Here is a 20,399-nt window from a genome sequence, read left to right as displayed (position 1 = left end):
CTCTCCCAGGAATTCTTCTTCAGGCTTCACTTGGTGTTATAATGATCCAATCCATCTCAGGAGGCTTCAAATACTTATTAATTAATGCAATGATTGGGTGATTTGGCCACCATTACAGCTGTCTTTCACAGGGAGAAAGAAAAGCATGTTTCTTCCTTGTTTTTCTGATGCCTGGCATTCTGCTGGCATGCTGCTCCTCCGCCACGGAACACAATGTGAAAGCAGGGTGACTCACAGTCAAGGATTTGTATTCAATATCAGTTCAGATTACATTAGCTTTGCCTAATGCCTTCGCAATAAAGTGACTCTTCATCGTATAGCTGCAATTTATTTCAGCTCCTGGCCTGGTGAAGAACAAACATCAGTCACGCTGCAGCACGTGTGCCCCGCACCGGCAGCGGATGGGGCGGGGTGCTGGGCCCCGGTGCCACCCAGGAGCGAGCCGGGGGCAGGACCGTGCCTGCTGCTGTGGTACCTGGGGAGTGGAGACACCTGAGTCCCAAAGCCCTGCTCTCCTGGGTGCAGCAGAGCTGCAGGACCTTGGAGCTGATGGCAGCGAGAACGCAGCCTGAATGCCAACGGCTGTTTGCTGCTGCTCCCCCTCGCCTTGGGATGCCTTCCTCACCGGTGCTGCTCCCCGCCTGCAGAAGCCTTTGCAGAGTAAAAGACAGAAAGAAAGAAACAGCCAAGGCTGCACAGGCCTGTTTCTGCACTTGGGGAAGGTTTCTCGTGCTGGGGGTATGTGGGCGATGCCCACAAAGTCCGTGGCCAAGGAGTTAGGAGCTCGCTGGTGACCTGGCAGGGGCAAGGACAGGAGGTGTCCCCCCCAGGGACACCAATGTGCCCATCTGTGATGGGAGCTGTGCACGGCTTGCTGCTGTTGGAGATGAGCCTGATGCTTTGGGTAGCGCACCCTTGTTCTTCTCACTGCTTTACTGATCTGGGTTACTTGGTAAATTAGGTGCCAGCCAGGAAAAATACATTTGAATACAGTTCAAGGCACTGTAATCTAGAGACAGAAAATATAGGCCACGCTTACAAACTGGGAGGCTGTGTCCCAGAAAGCATCATATGTGAAAGTAGTTTTGAGGCTGTAGGAATAAAGCAACCCAAGGTGTGCCCATGGAGCTGCGTGGGGCCCTGTGGTTGTGACACCCCCCCTTGCACTGGGAGGAAGCCTTTCCTGGGCCCTTTAACCCGACAAAAGAGTAATGAGAACTAATGACTGGAAGCTGGAGCTAGGCACATTTAAATGGGAACAAAGGACACATTTCTAATAGCGAGGGTAATTAACCACTGGAACAAATTATCAAGGGGAATTGGTGCTTTCTCCATCTCCTGGAGTCTGCAGATTAAGACGGGAAGCTTCTCTCGAGGAGCTTTGCTCAAACACAAATTATTGGGCTCTGTCCAGCAGTAGGACAGGAGGAATCAAATTGCCTGTGCTGGACAGGCGTCCTGGCACTGCAGCATCCCTCTGGCCTTAAAATCAGCGTAGCCACGTTCGGATGAGAGTGGCTGAAGCCTTAGGGCCGGACCCAGTCCATCTGGCTGCCCGGTGCTGTAGAGGACGAGGTCCCAGCCCCGTGCCCAACGAAGCAGGGGGTCCTGGTCCTCCTGTGCCTCGCTGCACCTGAGGGGCCTTCGCTTTGCCTTTTGTTCACCGGTGCCCTGTACAACAGTAACTTCTCCTGGGGCAGGGGCACCTCGCTGATGGGCGCTGTGGCAGGGCCGTGTTAGTACAGGCAGCACAGTCAGCATTGGCACGGTTGCAGAGGCCGTGCCTGATGCAAAGCTGTCCCCGAGTGTTTGGGGTCAAACCGCTCAGCCCTCTGTGTGAGCTGGGGCTGAGCTGGGCAGCAAAGTCAACCACGGAGCTGCTCCGTAAAGCTGTAGTCCTGTAATTACTGCGTGATTAAATACAGAAGTAATTCCTTCCACACCTCCACACTCCTGCTTTATTGCAGGAGAGCCCACGCAACAAATTAATGTTTAAATAATGGCTTTCCTCCCCAGGCTCCAGATAGGAGTTTCCCGGTGATCTGTATCTGCCTGCCTTCTCTGAGCGTGGCCGAGCGATTTCCTGCGGGCAGAGCTCGTCCCACCGCCCCCTGCACCGTGCACCGCGCACATCGGCACCGCCGCACCAAGCGCACGGGGCTGGCCCTGCTGCCAGGTGAGCTCGGAGGCGGCCTGGTGCTTTTTGCACTTCATCTGTAAGTTTTGCAAATAGAGGAATGCAGGGAATTTCAGCACCGATTTTCAAAGTTTTCCATCTCTGTTTATGAGCAGGTTCCAGCTGAGCGTGCCTTTTAATGAACAGTCTCTCCACGCAAAGGGCTGCGCTGTCTGCAGCCTCGTTATTAAACAGAGCACAGTGCCATGCGATAGCGGTGATGAAGAAAAGCCCCGGTACGTGGGACTCGCCGTCTCCCGAGCCGCCGATCTCCTTGGTTACAGCAACTCCCCACATCACACAACGCAACCGCGGTGCCTGAGCTCAGGCTGCCAGCAGCAGCTCCTCAGCTGGAGAGCTCGGATCCCGGCTTTGAGGGAAGCTCCCCGCCTCGCCGCGAGCAGCTCCCGCTGTCTGGCACCGCCTCGCAGGGCTCCGGGGACGCGTGGCAGCACGGGAAGGCTGCTGTGCGCAGGAAGGTCTCCTGCAGGTGCTCACACCCGTGTTGCAGAGGCGTCACTCAGCAGCTGCAGCGTTAGCACCGCTGTCGGGGCAGCGCTGACGAGTGCGGCGCGATCCCAATTACCGCGAGCCGTCGTGGCAGGGTGCTGAGCCAGGTCCACTTCGTGCCGTGTCAGGGACGAGGACGGCTTTGGGCAGCTGGCTGTTCTTGCACGCCTGTGCGGAGCCAGCCCCAGGGGTGCCAGCAGGGTGGCTGGGGGGCCGTGGGCTTGGCTCCCAGCCCCGGCAGGGCTGCAGCACCGTGCCTGCACGGCGAGGCTCCTGTGGGGCCCTGCGGCTGCCGGGGCATGGGCAGAGGAACCCGACAGCCTCCCCTGCACACAGCCCGGCCGCAGCAACCCAAACTCCCAGCTCTGTGTTCCAAACCTCGCTTTGTTTCTCCCCCCTTCGCTTCCTGGAGGGTGAAGTCTCTGCCAGACAGCAGCAGCTCTGACGAGGAACCTTTAAACATCCTGCTTTTGCTGCAAACAAAGGGCTCGTTTCCACGTGCTGTCTGTGTGGGGAGACTTCCCCCAGCAAAACCTGCTCTGGTGTGCAGAAGCTGTGCACAGACTCCTCATCTGTAGGCTGGAGCAGGAGAGGAGGTAGATGCAGCACAAGCCAGGAGGGATTTCAGTGCAGAAGCCCTGAGGCAGAGCTCCTTCCCTCCAGCCTGCGCTGCTGGGCAGGGATTTAGGATAAGCCTGGCAGCAAGAGGAGCCAAGGGTTGTCCTGTGACAATTTCTTCAAGGACTCAACAGCAGCAGGAGGCTGCAGACCTGCAAAGTCAAACTGGTCACCCCTGCACAGCTGCTGCTAATGCTCCTAATCGCTTTGAAATCCCCGGGATTTGCTGGCTGGGCAGAGCCTGCGTGGTGCCTGTAGGGTCGGAGCAGCACCCATGCAGTCGGGGGGAGCCCCGGCCCAGGCCCTGTGCTGCCCACCCTGTGCTGCCCACCCCACCAGGGTGCGGTGCCGGCTGCCGCCCCCCTGCTGCTCCGTGCGCCGTGGTCGCTGATGGTCGCATCGCTGTGGCCCAGCAGAAATATCAGCCTGCACAGAGGGCAGGAGGCTGTGGCCGTCAGGGATTTCTGTGCATGCTCCCCAGTTAATCTCTGTAAAAGTGAAAGCCAGGACTCGCCCTCACCCTCCCCTCCCACCCGCTCCCCTGCCCCAGTGGTACAGCTGTGTTAGCACCGGTTATGAAATCAGCTTGGGGCTGTGGAAGCACGGCTTGAGCAGCTCCCGCGGCACCTGCACACAGAGCAGGATCCATCTGGAGCCAGGATCTGTCCCTGCTGGGACTGGCCGTGCCCCTCTCATAGCCCGGGCAGGGACAGATCCCACACTTGGAGGCTCAGCACCGCCCAGGGGGCTGGACGGGGCAGCTGGGTTTTCCAGGAGCGTTAGAAGAGGCAGTCGGTCCTGCGCAGGGTGCCCAGGACCTCTGCTGTCCGCTGGCTGGAGGAAGGAGGGGGCGCTCCTGGCAGGCCCTCCCCAGCAGCATCCCTCCCAGCAGCATCCCTCCCCAGCTGCAAGGGGACCATCTCGTCCTCCCCACGCAGCCACGTGCTGGGGGGAGGCAGCAGCTCGCAGCATGGGCGCGCAAGCTCCCCTCCATGTCCCGCGTTTCCACTCGCCATGCTAATTATAATCACTACATAATTCCTGAGCAACCTCCCCGCTGTGCTGTATTATTCATCGGGAAGCAGACAGGCTCTCGCAGCCCAGACAAGCTGCTCTGTGGTATTAACAAGAAAAGGATTAATTGACTGTTGGGAGCTACTAAAGGCGTCATGGAGGATGCGCTGCCCCTTACGGCTGGCACGGGACCAAGCAGACGGGCACAGGGCTTGATTTGCCTTAGCTCTTGCCCAGCACCTCCCTGTGCAGCACAGGGGTTGCTGCCCCATGCTCCCATACGCTGGGAAGGTGCAGTTGCAGCAGGATCATGCCAAACTGGTGCTGTGCAAACCAGCCACTTCTCTGCTCTGCCCCCTCCGAGGCTGTGCAGGGCTCGGCACGCTCTTGCTGAGCACCCAGACCAGCGGCTCCCATCCTGCCCCCACATCTCAGTGCGGCCACTGCAGCACCTGCTGGCTGGGAAGCGAGCGTGGGTCCTGGGTTCCCCCAGCCCCTTCCTAAGAACAGCCCCGACGAGAGGGGAGAGCACCATGCTGGGGCACCATGCGCAGCTAAAGGCGCCCAGCAGGTGCCTTCGCCAGCCGGGTTTGTCGCACAGCTGCCACGTCCTGTGATCTAGGCGGTGCAGAGCCAGGCAGGCCAGCTCCCGTGCTGACCCTGCACATATAATGCACCCACGGTGCCTGGTGCAGCTGTGCTGCTTCAGCGGGGTGTCCCTTGGGGTGTCCCTTGGGGTGTTCCTTGGGGTGTCCCTCATCCCTTGTCCCTCGTCCCCAGCTGCAGGGGCAGGACGGCGCACGGCCGGTATGTGACAGACATCAGCAAGGCGAGCCGCTAGCTGGCCAAAGCCTCCTGTAGCTATGGTAATGAACTAACATAATTCACAATTATAATGTCAAATTTAAACCTAGGGCTTGAGCAAAAAGATAAAAATATCTCTTTGCTCGTGGGATCTCAGTATTATTTGCTTAGCTATATTGGGAGCGAAATGCACTCTCTAGCATCAAGCAATCTCTCTGAGATTAAACGCTTTTCCTCCATTAATGCACGTTTCACCCTTTTATAGTTTTATTAAAATGCTGGCTGCACTTTCAATTAAGTGAATCCCTTTTGTAATTGTAAGCACATTTCATATGAATAAATAATTTAATTTGTGGGGTGTTTTGGGCTCAAAACCGCAATTGGCAATGTTAATGCAAAACCGTTTCAAGGGTGCACAGCTCAGCCCCGGTGGAGAAGAGGGCCGGCTCCATCCCGGGGCTTGTGGGGCTGCTGAGCACCACTTTGCTGCGCGTGGGGGCTGCTGCTGCTGCCCCGCTGCCTGGCCAGTGGTCAGGGATGTCAGACGCTCGCTGTGACCTGTGGCTTCCCATCCCGTGCACGTCCATCCTCTGGCTTTGTCACCAGCCGTCGATCAGGCAATAATGCTCGACACCTTTCATCTGAGGAGCCCAAAGCCCTCTGTAAATATTAATTAATTATCAAAGCTGCACAGCTTGCGCTCCATGAAACTGGCAGTCATCTTTTCACTGAATTTCACATGGAAAAATCTGTCTGTTTTCTGCCATTCCTTAACCTCCAAATGTTGCTTTCCTGGCACTTTCCATGAAGCACATGCCCACATTTTCAGCTCAGAGCCCCTCATCCCTGGATGCCAACCCGGTTCCCCCTCCCCAGGCTCCCCGACCCCCTGGGCACAGCAGGGCCAGGGCAGCCCCAGGTCCCTGGGGGCTCCTGCACCCCCCCGCACGACCCCTCTCCTGCAGCGCCGTGCCCGCCAGCTCCAAGCAGACCCCCACCTTGGCGAGAGGAGAGCTGGGGAACTTCTGCAGAGCAGAACGGTTTTGTCCTGTTGGGTGGTAGCTGACAAAGCTCGTGCTGCTGGAAAGTAATTAAAGTGGACAGGTACCAAACCCCACGATCTCTATCTTCCAGTACCAAGACTTTGAGCTATTTTTAATGTGACAGCAAAACACAGCAGAAGTGTGATCGTCTCCTCTCACAGCTGCAGGGTACAGCGATCTCCACGGGGCCATTTCCCAAGGCACAGTTCTTCTGCCTCAGCCTCTCGAGCCAGCAGCCCCGCAGACGAGAACATTAATATTCATTTTAAAAAACATTTTCAGCATCAACAGTTTGCCCCAGTTTTGGATTTTGCAGTTGTTCCTATAAGTGATGTCTGGGTGGATTGAATTTGTATCGCAATGCTGACGCTCCGCAATAGGAATGCAAATGAACCTCGGGGTAGTTATTTTCTTCTGCTGTTTTTCTTCTTCCCTTTAAAAATCTCCATCTCTTCCAAGGCCCCCTAATGCCAGGACGTTACTCTGGAAAGGTTCCTATTGTGGAAACTTTTCTCACCAGCTGGTTTGCAATGTGCTGCACCAGCACAAGGACCTTTTGCTGTAATTAAGCTCTGGCTGTTCTTCCAGGGCTGCAATTCAAAGAAATACAGCACTTTCAACTCAGATGAGCAGCTTGACAGCGAGCCGTGGAAAAACAGCACTTCTCCACGAGAGCCGTGGCCAGTGTGCTGGGACCAGCGCCCCTCGGCTGTGCCACAAGGCAGCACGAGGTCGGCAGTGCCCCTCGCATGGTTCCCCACCTGGTTTAGCAGTGGGGAGCCCGGCGGCGGGGGCTGCCTCTGGCACTTCTTGCATGCACCCTTCTTGCACAGCTATGCCGTGTTCCCTGGTGAGCAGCCGGTGGGTATAGGACCTGCTTTGAGGCCAGCAGTATCCAAAGCCCTGCAGGGTGCAGGTCAGGGCTCTGCCACTCTGACCCCCCCCACACCCCCCAAAAGCTGTGCAAGCCCAGGTCGGTGCTGCGCATCCCTCGCCTCCCCCGGCCCCGTCCGGGCACTGGAGGAGGGGCCATGCCCTGCTCTCAGGCCTCACAGCATAAAGCAGTAAAGTAGTCAGCACACACGTTCGTTAGCACAATGCAAGTTATTAGGAATGACCTCTAACTGCCTGGTGAAACATAATTGTATTGAGTTCGCTTTGCAGCCCGCAGTGATTTTGCTCAATGAGCAAGGACGCGTATCAGCGAGGGGATGGTAAACAGTCTCTCCCTGGGTACCCATGGGGAAGTCCTGCATGGCACTACATTCAAAAATAAATAAATAAATAAAACTCAATTATAACAATAGCACAGTTCAAGCAAAATTGCCTTTAGTGAGAACTGGAAAATGGAACGAAGATAATCACAGTGTTTTTTTCCTAATGTACCAGTTTTCTGATGACATACCAAGCACCTCTATAATGCATACAGTACACGTCATTCATTCCATACACACGGCACATTCTGGACCTTTCAAGTTGAGACACACACAGACAGCCCCAGCCCCAGCCCCAAGGGAATCGCCCTCCTGCTTGCAGCCTGGCCAGCACGCACAAGCCAGCAGAATGCAAGCACGTGGCAGGGTTTAAATATTCCCCAAATACCCCAAGCGCACCGGGCTCCGCTGGGGTGGCCGGGAGCCCCTCTGGAGCTCCGTGCGCCGCTGCCACCAGCACTGCAGGAGGGGAAAGGCTGGCTCATGCTGATGCAGCAGATCTAGCAGGGCTTCGGGCAGGGTGACAGTCAGCCCTAGCCCTGGCACAACAAAACCACTCTGACAGATGGCCCGAAATCTGCCGGCAGCTCAGCCCCAACGCACGGAGCAAGGCGAGCAGCGGGGAGCCCTATGGGGCGCACGCGTCCTGCCTCCCCCAGACAGCCTTGTCCCGGGAGCCGGGGGAGGGTCCTGCAGGGACTGAGCCACTCTCAGCACCCCACACGGTGCGGGGACACCATCCACAGGGTGGTGTGGGGACAGCATCCCCATGCTGCCAGGCAGCTAAGTGCTCGGAGGAAGGATGGCCACGGCCACACTGCTTTGGAGGGCCCAGGCTACGCTTGTTTCCCATCCAGCTGCACCACATCAACCCAGCCATGCCCCCACCTCATTGCAAAGCGAATTCCCAAGCCCGTTTGACGGCTACCAGTAAATTGTCGTAAGGGATGGGGGCTTGGCTGCTGCCAGAGCTGCCAAGGAGCGGGGCCCTGGAGCGCAAGACCGGCCACAATGGCAGACATTTAGGGTAGAAAGAGGAGGTTTCCATGCCTGTTGAACTGCCTGCAGGAGGAATAATTTCAATTATATCTCCCTTTTGGAAGGGACAAGTTTAACTGGCAGAGAGGCTCTGTGCACGCAGCAATTCGGTATTACCTCAGTGCATCCAATAGGCATGAAATTGAATCCGGTGGCATGCGGGTGGGAGGCGGCGCTGGGCGAGCTGGCAGCCGTCCGGCTGGGGGGGATGCCCCCAGCCCCTCCTAGTGGCTCATGGGGCCACCAGAGAGCAGGACAAGCCCGGCAGCCCCGAGTGTTCCCTTCCCAGGCCCCAGTGGCCATGGCAAGGCAAGGTGATGCCCCTTTGTGATCACATTAACAGTGTTAGGAATCAAAGCGGAGAGATTTCAGTGGGGGCGGGATGCAGGCACGGGGAAAAGCAGCTTATTTGTTTGATCAGCAGCTTACACACTCCGCCCATATATTAGCAAGCGTTAGAAATGTAGATCCTGACTTCCCTAAGAACATTGGCGGGGGGCCACGAAGCATCTCCCTGCACCCAGCACCTGCTCCTGCTGCTTCTGCACAGAGGTGCTCGGGGTCTGGGGGCAATGGGGGCAGGGGGAGGATGGGGACCCAGGGGCCAGCCCCAGCCAGGCTGGGTGCTGCATGGAGCAGGGCACGAGCCCGCCCTGCCTGTGTTGTTACCCACCAGTTATGGGAGGGACGTGCTGAGGAGAGTCTGACAGCACAGGACCAGCCGGGTCCAGCACCCGTTACTGCACCCATTACTGCTGCAGTCAGCAGCAGGATGGGTTTGGACACTGCCAGTCCTGAAATACGAGCGTCTCACAAAGGAAGGAGCTCTTCACGGAGCTCATTTCCCTGATGGATGCTTGCAGGAAGCACATCCATTGGAAGCAAAGCACGTGCTTTAATTACGTTAATTAGAAACTTGGCGGCCTCTGCTGCTTGGCGCTGCTCTGGCTGATGTGCAGCCGTTCCCCCCACGTCTGCCGCACCGGGAGCGGGGCACCGGCACGCGCGGTGGGGAGGCAGCGGGGCTGGCAGTGACCCCCGCTGAGGCTGACAGCACCGGGCAGTCCCCGAGCCCAGGGGCAAAGAGGAGCCCCGCGCTGGGTGGCACAAAGCAGCCCGCGGTGCGGGACACGCGGCCCTCCCAAAGCTGCACAGGTGGCTGAAATACAGGTGCGAAGCGAATGGCTCCTGTCCTCCTGCTGTGGGCCATAAACTGCCGCGCTGCTGAACCCGACTGCTCCGGCCATCGGTTACTTGTCTCCTGTGCTACGGGGAGCGTGTGGCTAACAGGCGTTTTTACACCCCTTGCTGTACAGCGCGGTATTTATTGCCGGCCAGAGCTGCCGATCGCTCGTTCTCACTGCATCTCCTGCACCAGGCGTCTCAAGGACAAACAATTCTCTGGACTCAGCGTGAAAGGCTCCAGGCCAAACATCATTTTTCCCTGTGAAAAGATGTGTGCAGCCATTTCAAGTGACAGAGCAATTTCCTTTGTGTCCTGCAAAGCGAAAGCAGAAGGAAAGAAAAAAAAAAAAAAAAGAAAAGGTCTGTATATTATCACACACAAATCTGCTTTCCTTCTGCACGTTTAAATAGTAACAGCTCCATGTTCAGCAACCCCACCGCAGCAGCGTGCTGTAGTAATTCCAAACACAAAGCTCAGTGTCAAAGGAATCATCTTTGCAGCTTCCACCAATAATGAGCAGTTTATGTAGCTCTTTCAGATTATTTAGTTATTTGCATGTACCAATTTTAGATTACAAACAAACTGCGAGCAGACACCTCATCCACCCCATCCTGCAGGTCAGACGTCAGAGACGGGAGGCAGGATGGTGCCCACCAGGGCCGGACGCCCCGGTGCTGGGTGCTCATCATTTTGCACTGGATTTGGTGGCCGGTTCCTGCGTGAATGTGCCTGGCCCCAGCACCGGGGCTCACCAGGGCTGCTGCAGCACCTGGGCCGTGCCCAGGAGCAGGGGAAGCTGGGCGGTGGCACTGCACACAGACCGTTCCTAGGAGCAGCAGGGAGATGGGAAGCAGCAGCTCTGAGTCCCTCATTTCAGCAGCGTGAGCAGACAGACCCTGAGGCTGTGGGGCCAGGGGGCTGAACCCAAATCTCCCAGACTCTGCTGGCACTGCGGCGCTGGCTGGGGGTGAGAAACTGCTCACAGCGCACGCGAGGCTGAGTAAAGTGCTGACGTGAACCCGGAGACAGAGGCTTCACATTCATCCGTGACAAGGAAAGTGCTTCTTGCTGCAATGGCTTGGTTTAAATTAGAAAGGAATGTGAGGAAACCAAAAGGCAAGACAAAATGCTGAATGCTGCCCAATTTGCCTTAAAAATGCTGCTCCGAAGGGTGCATGGGGCTGTGCATGCCTGTGTGACCCTTCCAGCCATGCACTGATTGGGAGAGCTGTGCTTGTACCCGTATCGTGCCACAAACACCTGACAAATGAGGCTGTGTCTCCTCTAGGAACGAGGGAAAGGCAAGGCAAGAGGAGGCTGGGGTCAAAGAAGCAAATCCTTTATTGTGTAAAAACCAAGCAGACACGGGAACGCAGCCTGCCTTCACAACAGGCACCACGTCGCTGTCCTTGGTGTCAGGGGGACGTGGGCAGATGTCCCAGCAGGCAGGAGCTGGGGAACCACGGCCATGCCCAGCTTCAAATACGAATGGAATTATAAAAGCTTCAGATACAGTCTCAGCTTCTGGAAACTAAAAATAGAAGAAAGACTTATATAGGGAGAGAGATCCTGCAACGTGCTCTTCAACACGCAGCTCGGTTTGACCAGCCCTCATGCTCCGCTCTGCTGTCAGTGCATTTCACACCCAGCCCCAAAAGCATCCTCTGGCTGCTTCGCTTAATTCTGAGCAGTGTACAGTGGGGTGAGACACCTCGGGTGGCCGAGCGACTGCAGGAGAAGAAAAGTGCTTCGTCCCCATGGCTGACCCTGAGCGCACCCGCAGTGACATGGAATAGGCCAGGAGCACATAGAAACCAGAATATAATTAAAACCAAAAGAGTCTAATCAGCTGTAAAACCATCTCATGTCTTTTGGGGAGCCACTTTCAGTCCCTCTTTAAATTACACATTTCCCATCCCTCCGCCCTTTCCCATCGCCCTTGCGTGGGGCGGTGTTTTGCCTGGTGGCAGCTCCTCACTCGGGTAAGGGGCCGGTGACTGCAGCTTATTGCGACAGAGGCTGTGCTAAGTGGGACATTGCATTATGCAAATTTTGCTTCCTGGAAAGAAATGTTTTATTAACACATGCTCCCTCCTTGTGTTGGCTTAGTCAATTTGGTCACAGCTTGACACCCAATAAGTTCATCTAAAGGCAATGGTTTTACAAAATGTTTTTCTAATCTATTTTAAACACTTAATTACAGTTGTGGTGCATTCATTAGGGACTTTGCTTTCAAACCTGGATTGCAGTAATAAATCCTAATTCTCCAAGTGTCAGTTGTAATCCAAAAATTGGATCCAAGTGGTTGTCAGAGACAATTGCTAACTACAAGACGCGAGCCTGACAAAGCCGAGCTGCCACCTCTGGAGGGGGTGACCTTCGGTGTCGAGGCAAGGAAAATTTCAAGCTCAGCAGACAAGCACAGCCACAGGGCTGAGCTCCCAGACAGCAGGATGTCTCCATGGGGTTGTGTGGCAGGGGTTAGGGGGACAGTGGTTTTGGGAAGCCCGGGGGAGCACAGTGGGCACCCCGCGGTGTCAGGGCAGCGTGGGCTGGAGGGCAGCGGCTCGGGGGCGAACCTGCCATCGCTGCTCTGTGCTCAGGGCAACCAGGGCCTGGGTGCAGGCTCACAGATCGGCGCAGTTACCTCACTCTTTTCCAAGGTACTTCCTCATGATGCTGCTCACGTCATCCTCCTTCCCTTCTGCCTCCGCTCGGAGGCTCTCCACGCTGCTTTCGGTGGTGCCTTTGCCGCTGCAGCCCTCCCCGTCCGGCCTCCGCGGCCGGCGCTTGATGCTGTCGGCACTCCTGGAGGAGCGGACGGAGCCTGAGGATGAGGAGGAGTCGGAGAGGGTGCCGGCGTCCCCCCCGGGGGCCAGGCCGGGCTGCACCGTGCTCCTGCTCCTGGAGGAAGCCGAGCTCCCCGCGATGGTCTCGTCCTCGAAGCGGACGGTCAGGGGCCGGTGGCTGTCCCGTCTGTCCCTGCCGGGCTTGGCCAGGCTGCTCGTGGAGCGGGATTTCCGGATGGCCGGGAGGAAGTCGTCCAAGTCGGGGCCAGTTCTCCTCTCGAAGCTGAGGGTGGGCATCTTCCAGCCACTGGGGTCGCCCCCCTGCCCCTCTCCCAGCCCGGGGCTGGACCGCGCGCTCCGACAGCCCAGCGAGGCCCAGCCCGCGGCCTCCCCGCCCTCCTCCGCCGACGGCTCCAGGCAGCTCCTCCACGGCCTCAGCCGGGGCGCCCCGAGCGCCTCCATCCCCGCGGCTGCCGAGCCCAGGCCACGACCAGAGCTGCCCAGGGAGAGCAGAAGGGAGTCGCAGGAGCCAAACTTGGAGGCTCTTTTCAGCACCGGGGAGCGTGCCGGCTCCCCTGTCTCCGCCGGCTCCCAGGCCATGCTCCGCAGGCTGCTGGAGCGCAGGAGGCTGCTGCCGGCTCCGCCGCTTGCCCCGGGCTGATCCGTGCTCAAGTGCCCCGGGGCCTCGGCCACCTCTGGCTGCACCCGGCAGCGCCGCAGGGCAGCGGCACCGGTGGTGCGGTAGATGGGGAGGGCAGAGGCGTCCTCCAGCTGCAGCGGCCCCTGCTCCCGCTCCGCTCCCCTTCTCCTGCGCAGCTCCCCCACATAGTCAGAGAGCGCGGCCGAGGCGCTGGGCAGCGGGGAGCGCACGCTCCTCGGCACCGGCGGAGACACTGGGCTGGGGGTCCTCCCCTCCAGGGCGGGCGAGAGCCCCCGCCGTGGCACCAGGGGGGACCTTGTTCCTGCTTTATCCACTGGCTGCTTTGAGCCTGCCAGCTCCTCCTCGTCTGCAGGAGTTTTTCCATATTCCCGTCTTCTAGCACCGAGTAAAGGACTCGCAGCTGTCCCCGGGTCCCCGGCATCGACGGACCTCGTGGTGCTCAGTGAAGAGCCCGGCCGGGTGGCTGCTGGCTCTGCCATATCTCTGCTCCCCCTAAACAACAGACAGCCACGTTAGTTTAAGCAGCGTGGTTTTCACTAAGCATAATGTCATTCAGCAAGGCCATGCGTGAGCTGCAAAAAGCTGATATTTGCATGGTAATCTCCAAATAAACTCTCATTGCAGCATCGAGAAGTTCAGCAGTGACCGAAGATTCTATCTTAAATAATTCTGAGCAAACCAAACTGGCTGACTCCGTGGCACAAAGTGTACGGCATCATCGACTTCAACTCTGCCAAAGCAACACACAGCTCCAAACATCCTTCCTTCTTGCCAGCTTATAGCAAAATATAGGACTTATTTTATTCCTGCCCAAACCAAAGATTATTCTCAAATTCTATGAAAACAACTCACAAAGCAACCTAAATGCCTCTGAACATTACCGCAGGTCGTGTTGCACCAGCGTTCCTCTGGGAAGGAAAAAGCACCAGGAACTGCAGGAGCAGAACGAACACCCAGCCCCAGGCACAGCACAGGCAGCACAAGCTGAGGGACAAGCTGCTTTCATATGGGGTCAGAGCAGGATTTCCTTTGCAAAGAGGGGCTCTGAGGAAGAGCCAGGTCGGGCAGGGGCTGGCAGAGCAGCACGGCAGCTCTCTGCCCAGCAGCACACATTTCCTCTCCAAGCAAACACAGTTTGGGGGAAAATCTGCTCTTTGAAGAGCGGCTGTCAGAAGTGAGTCAAAGTGAGCCTGATGGTGCGGGGCTAGAAGCTCACCCTGCGAGCAGTGGCACTGCGAATGGCAGGAACCGCGGGGGTGCTGTGTGCGCTCAGCGACGATGAGCCATTCCCCCCATTCTGCCCCTGAAACACAGCCCTCACCCCTGCAGGCCCGCGGGGTCGTAAGCAAGAGCGTGGTGCTGCACTGGGAATGGCATCGGCTCGGCACATATGGCTCTGGCAGCTTGCACAGAGCGCAGACGTCAAGCAGCAGAAAGGGCAACACCACCTCCCACCGCCACCACCTCATGACACGGCACGTCCCCTCATGCCGGGCACGGTGCTGGGACAGGAGCTGGGGAACACCCCCACAGGCACCACGGATGCTGAATTCCTTCTCAAGGGGCCAGATCCTGGTGCCTGCAGGCTGTGAAAGGGCTGTTCTGCACCAAGCCTGTCCCTGTCCTTGCAGACCTGACGCAGAGATGGGGAGCGGGCTTCACTCACTGTGGCCTTGGTGTCACCAGTGACACCGAGCCCCAGGTGACACTTTGCACGGTCACCCCATCACCTACGCTGGCATGAAGGGCTGAAGAAATGGATTTTCTGCCTGTGCCACTGCAGGGAAAGGCAAAGGGCTGCTTTGCCAGGGCATGTCTGAAATAAAGCAGACGCTCTGCAGCGCTGCGCAGTGTGTAATTTTAGCTCAATGATAGCCAGTTACTATCTATAGGCTGCTCGCTCTCAGCCGTGTGCCGGTGAGATGAGGAGTGCGGGCGCCCACGAGCACCGCAGGTTGGCAGGGGCTGAGCCCGGTGCTGGGAGCCCCTCAGCACCGCCTGGCCCTCGCTCAACCAGAAAGCACCCAGGGGGACCTGGACCTCGCTGCAGCGGAAAGGCTTCCTGGGTCCAAGTGTGTCTGGCACCAAAAAGGAGAGAAAAAAGAGAGGGAAGGACGGGGTGAAGCAGCAGAACCTAAATACAAACACATCTCCAGGAGGTGAGCAGGCTCCGACGTGCAGGAGCAGCAGTCAGGTTTTCCATCAGCAGGAGAAAAGCATCCTGCCCAGGGAAAGGCTCGCGTCGCCATGGGAACGGGGTGAGGGTGGATAATCCCAGCGACAACGTGGGACAAGCTCGGCCCGGGCTCTGCTGACCCATGAAATCATTTACACGCCGAGACAAGCTCCGCCGCTGCCGAGGGGAAGGGACTGCAGCCGCCGGAGGGGAACGGAGCCGCTGCGGGTCCCCTCGGTCCCCAGCGCCTGCTGGGCCACGTGCCCACAGCTCGCCAGCGGCCCCACACCGCTCGGTTATTCCACGTGGAGCGAATTAACCACAGGTCTGATCTCCTGGAAGGAATGCAGCAACCTCCAGGACTCACCGCGCCGCTGCGCCCAACATCGCTGAAGCGTCCGGCTGATTAATGGCTTGAGACGTTTCGGTAATGCTGGTTTTTGGCATCCTAAATTGCATCCTACCTAAATAACTGGTGTGATCCTTCCGAGAGAATACGTATGGAAATTGCTCCACTCACTCCCCGTGTTTCCAAATAGTACTGTAAACTGCCTGCCGTGTGGCCGACTTTCATAAATTAAACAGTCAGCTTCGATATTTTCCTTTGTTTTTTTAAGACCGAGATAGAAGTGAAGTGAGGAGGTAAGAAGCACTAATGGACTGTGAACGCAGCCAGCTCGCACTCGGCAATTTATTGTCCTGCTCAGCGTGATGGGCAGTTCCTATTCTTACGGAGATCTTTAGAGCCTGAAGTGGAGCGAAGGCAGCGAGCAGGAGCCCTGCTCCCAGCCCCAGCACCGCGGCGGGGCCAGCGCCGCTCCAGGTCCCTGCGCAAGGGGCTGCACCTGCCCCGCGCTCAGACCCCTGCCCCCAGCAGAAGGGCTGAAGCCAAAGACCCCCCCCAGGCAGCGATGCAGCGTGCGAGGGGAAAGCGCTGCAGGATTTCTCAGCTTTTGGCGCTTTTCCTCTTTCTTTCCAGCCCCTACAACACTCGAGTCCTTCCAGCAGAAGCTGTTAGCGCTTCCCTCACAGGAAGCTGTGCTGCCAAAACTGGAGGGGGGGCACCAAAAAGTCCACACTGGGGACCAGAATATCACATTATTCTCTCTGGGAGAACGTGGATGAGGCTGGGGGGCTGTTTTGCAGGGGCTCCCCAGCTTTGTGCCCACTGGAGACCCCCAAGCCCCGGGCACCCAGCTTCTGGCTGCCACCCACCCCTCAGTGCTTTGTCCCCAAGCTTCTGCCCGCAGCATCTGGCTGCAGCCTCCACTGCTGCGTGCCCTGGGGTTGCAGAGGCTCTGAAATTACACCTCATTTTCTATTAATTACTTTCTGCAAACGAGAGGCACAAATGCACGACAGCCCTGTCCTGCGGCAGCCCTCCTCCATCCACTCATCCCAAACCACGGGCTGATGATGTGCCACCAACCGCTCCTAGGGCTCGGGACAGCATCCCTGCATCCCCCACTGTTCGTGGTGCTCCCCCCTCATTTTGGGGGCAGTGGGAGACGCTGCGGGAGGCAGGATGGGCGAGCGTGCTGCAAAGCAAACACTGCTCGTCGCCCCAGTGCCAGGAAGATGGCTTTCCTAAGGCACAGGGCCTAATGCAGAACTCTGAAGGCATCTGTGAGCCAAAAGGAACTCTGTAATATGCCATTCACACCAAAGCAAATGACATACAACAATAATTAGTGAAGATTACACAGCAATTAACATGATTACAATTATGGTAGTTGAAATAATTTATACAATAAAATCCACACATGCACTGCAACACATGACCAGGGATAAAAGTGGAGCTCGGATGCTTTTCCTGGTAGCTCATAAATAAAGCCAAGACAACTCCATTTCAGGGAGGGAGAAGAAATTGGCCTAATTTCTGACAGAAGAGGATTTTCTCATCACGCCGTCATCTACAGAACAGCTCCCAGTTTTAATATAACAATTTGCTTTGACACCATACCATTTTCAGACAAGCGTGGCACATCCCAGCAGCCTTGGTACCTGGGATCCAGGTTTCAGGGATGAGAACAGAAGGGGAAAGGACGCCTGGAGCCCGTGAGCAGAGCTACCACCTCTCCCCGGGCAATCCCAGCCGCACAACGCCCTGGCAGCCCCGCGGGGATAACGGCAGCACCAGGGCACACTGGGGCTGTGGGTGCTGCAGGGTGCGAGCACCTAAAGGTGCCTAAAGGTCCTTCAATTCCCCTGCCTGCACCTCAGGACCGGCTGCCACGCAGCCACGACCTGCCTGGCGAGAGACAGGATTAATGTATTAAGTTCTGAGTTTGCTTCCTAATAAAAAATGGAAGGTTTATCCAACTCTGCTGTGTGTCATATTTATTGAGGCTTAGCTCTGCTGTCCAACATTTTGTACGAGCATTTAAATAGCAGAGAATTAAAGAAAACGTTAATCAAATCTCTCGTTTCTGTACACTATGCTGACAGTAATAGCCTTATATTCTTTCCTCTGGCTTTTGACAGCTGTTTGTTCAGGAAATATCCCATATGTACTACAGAGAAGCAAGTGCTAGGCAGATTCATTTTTCATTACTGGGTGCTTGTGTAAGACAAAGGAATCTTAATAAGGAAGAGCTTGTTTTGCTGATCTCATTTTTATTACCTACCAGTCTCATCTTCTGTTTGTTTGCATTTCATTCAGCCTCCTCTCTAAAGTTTCCATCTTAGATTAGCAAAGCCAAACACAGCTACCACAATGGGATTTGCAATTTGCCTTTTCAGTAACCCCAGGACAGAGCCAGATTGTCACATTATTTCCAGGTCTAGGTACAAATTTCCTTTCTCAGTGGCCGTGGTCGGCCCGGTAAGTAATTTTTATTAATCCCCAAGCCTACAAACCTGCCCTTTCATTATAAATCCAGTGCAGCTCAGCTCAGAGACATGATATAAGCCGTAACTCCTGACTCACTGCCATGCACTTACAAACACGGTTGGGTCACTCGGACCAGCAGACCCCAAGCGGTGCTGAGGGATGGAGAGGAACCGCTGCCGGTGGGCACCGGAGAGCAGCACGGCAGCACAGCTGCCTCGGGGCTCCCAGCCGTCTCCTGCCCTGCTCCCAGCTCTGCTCCAAGTTCTGCCTTCTCCCAGCACTGGGCAGACTGCTCCAGCCTATTCAAGCTATCTGCTGCCAGGGGACTTGCTCTTCAGAAAACTAATTCTGGCAATAGCTAGTTATTTTACTGTACAAAGCCACAGCACGCAGCGAGGACAGACCCTTCCGGAATCAGAGCAGTGAGATTAATGCTAAAGTCTGCAACGAGCAGCAGCCTGAGAGCTGCCTCAGCCTGCATCCAGTCTTTTCTACCCATGAAACCACACATTGATACGGAGTAGATGGGCACCAGGTGGACACCAAGAGCCTTTGCAATGGCTCCTGCCAAGCCCCTGCCACCATGCGTCCCTGCTGCGGCGCAGTGTGGGACCGAGCCCCAGCGGTTTGGCCACTCGAGTGCTCGGGCCACTCTGCAGCTTGCTCACAGCCCGGCAGCATCGCCACCAAAAATTAACATATTTCATATTAAAACTGTATAAATGCATACTGTTTCCTCAGTAGCGAAAAGTGAGCATATGGCATACAAATCCTCAAATAGGCTGCATCGCCTCTTTAAATTACCTCTAGAGAATACATCAAGGGATATTTTACTGCTTGAAGCATGTTTTTGATGTAGTGGCTTTCATCTAGCGTTTCACTGATCCTGGCGTGGCAGCGACTACCTTCCTTGATTTGATGCTGCGACCTCAAACCCCGCGGTTCCCCCGCTCACTCCTGCCTGCCGCCACGGTGCTCCTCGCTGCGCCGCGGGACCTGCCACACCAAACCGTGTTTGTCCCCCTCCCTTCTCTTGCAGCCACCTACACGCCGCACCAGGACACCCACAGAAGGAAGAACTGATGGCAGTGTCCACGTGCTGCCCGGCAGTGCCTCTGCCATCTCACGGCGGATACCCATGCCCGCCCCCAGCCCTTGGGGCTACTTCGCTGCCCCCCAAGCACCTTCAGAATACTCGGACTTGAAAAATGATTGCAAATGTCGGTCACGGAGCCTTGCAAGCCCTAAGCCAACCAAAGCATTTCTTCCGCTGAAGTGGCCCAAACGCAGGCGTGCTGTGTGAGATGGCATACATTTTCCTTGCAGAGCAAGTATTAAAGAACTAATAACATAAGGCTCTTGCTAAACTGTTTGGGCTGATCCACCAGCAGTGTTTGCAAATTGATTTTTTTTCCCCTTAATATCCTTAAAGATATCTTAGCTGGAAGGGAAAATAACGGTGAAATCAACAGATGCCACCAGATGTGTGTGACTGCAAGGCTTATGGAGAGAGAAGGTCAGTGCCAGCAGCCCCCCGGCCCTGGGGCCAGGCTGTGCTCTGCATGGGGACAGAGCCACAGGGGACACTGGCGTCACCAACTGACCAATACTTCGGTCAATGCACTGGGGCTGCAACACCCAGCCCTGCTCCCCGGGCTACCACCAGCCAGGCTCTGCATGCTGCACACCCCAGGCTCCCTGCCTATGCACACGGCGCTGCAGGGCGCTGCCTGCCCTGACACCCGCCCTCGAGCAGCACCAGCCCAGTGAGCACCCAGAGCCCCGAGAGCCCGCGCCTCGCCACAGGACGCTGGCTTTTTCTACCCTCCACGCATTGCAAGCCGTTGGAGCTGACACTCAGCGCTAGTGGTTTCCCCGGAGGAGAGCTGCGTGGGGCTCCCCCCAGGCTACCACTGCCCGCTGTGCCCATGGCATCCCCTTACCTTGGGCCCTGGGCGCTGCGGCTCCCGATGGACTGCGCCGAGAGGCTCCCGGCCACGCTGCCACCCGTCGGGGACGACCAGCCCGTGGCCAAGCCCAGCCAGGAGCGGATGCTTTCTGCAGGCTCCAGGCTCAGAACGGAGCCGATGCTGGAGCAGGCGTCCCTGCGGGGAGAGAAGAGGAGAGAGGAGAGCCCTTGTTAGTGCCGGGAGGGGGCCTGGGGGTCCCTGACCCCACTGGGTCCTGCGGTCCATCCGGAGGGGGAAGCGGTGACTCCCTGGGGCCAGAGCTCCCTCTGCCCGCCTGTGCAGCCCCGCTCCAGCTGCGGGCTGGATGGAGCCCTTTGGGGTCTCCGTTTCCCTCCCAGGCCGCAGAGCAGCCCAACGTGCCCCACTA

General features: G+C 56.9%; 1 protein-coding gene across 1 annotated transcript in view; it reads right to left on the bottom strand.

Annotated features, from left to right (window-relative positions):
- Positions 1-10,997: 10,997 nt before the first annotated feature.
- Positions 10,998-20,399, bottom strand: part of MYO18B (myosin XVIIIB) — a 61,567-nt gene continuing 52,165 nt past the window's right edge. The window contains exons 41-44 of the mRNA XM_035565716.1: positions 20,006-20,167; positions 13,330-13,545; positions 12,251-13,263; positions 10,998-11,134 (exon numbers count right to left, since the gene is read on the bottom strand). Coding sequence (XP_035421609.1) covers positions 12,252-13,263; positions 13,330-13,545; positions 20,006-20,167 — 1,390 coding nt within the window. The 3' untranslated portion in view covers positions 10,998-11,134; position 12,251. The remainder of the gene's footprint in view (positions 11,135-12,250; positions 13,264-13,329; positions 13,546-20,005; positions 20,168-20,399) is intronic.

The sequence above is a fragment of the Cygnus atratus genome, chromosome 17, assembly GCF_013377495.2.
Source record: "Cygnus atratus isolate AKBS03 ecotype Queensland, Australia chromosome 17, CAtr_DNAZoo_HiC_assembly, whole genome shotgun sequence".
Classification (NCBI taxonomy): Eukaryota; Metazoa; Chordata; class Aves; order Anseriformes; family Anatidae; genus Cygnus; species Cygnus atratus.
The sequence above is the reverse complement of the archived record's forward strand: the minus strand, read 5'-3'. Positions and strand labels throughout refer to the sequence as shown.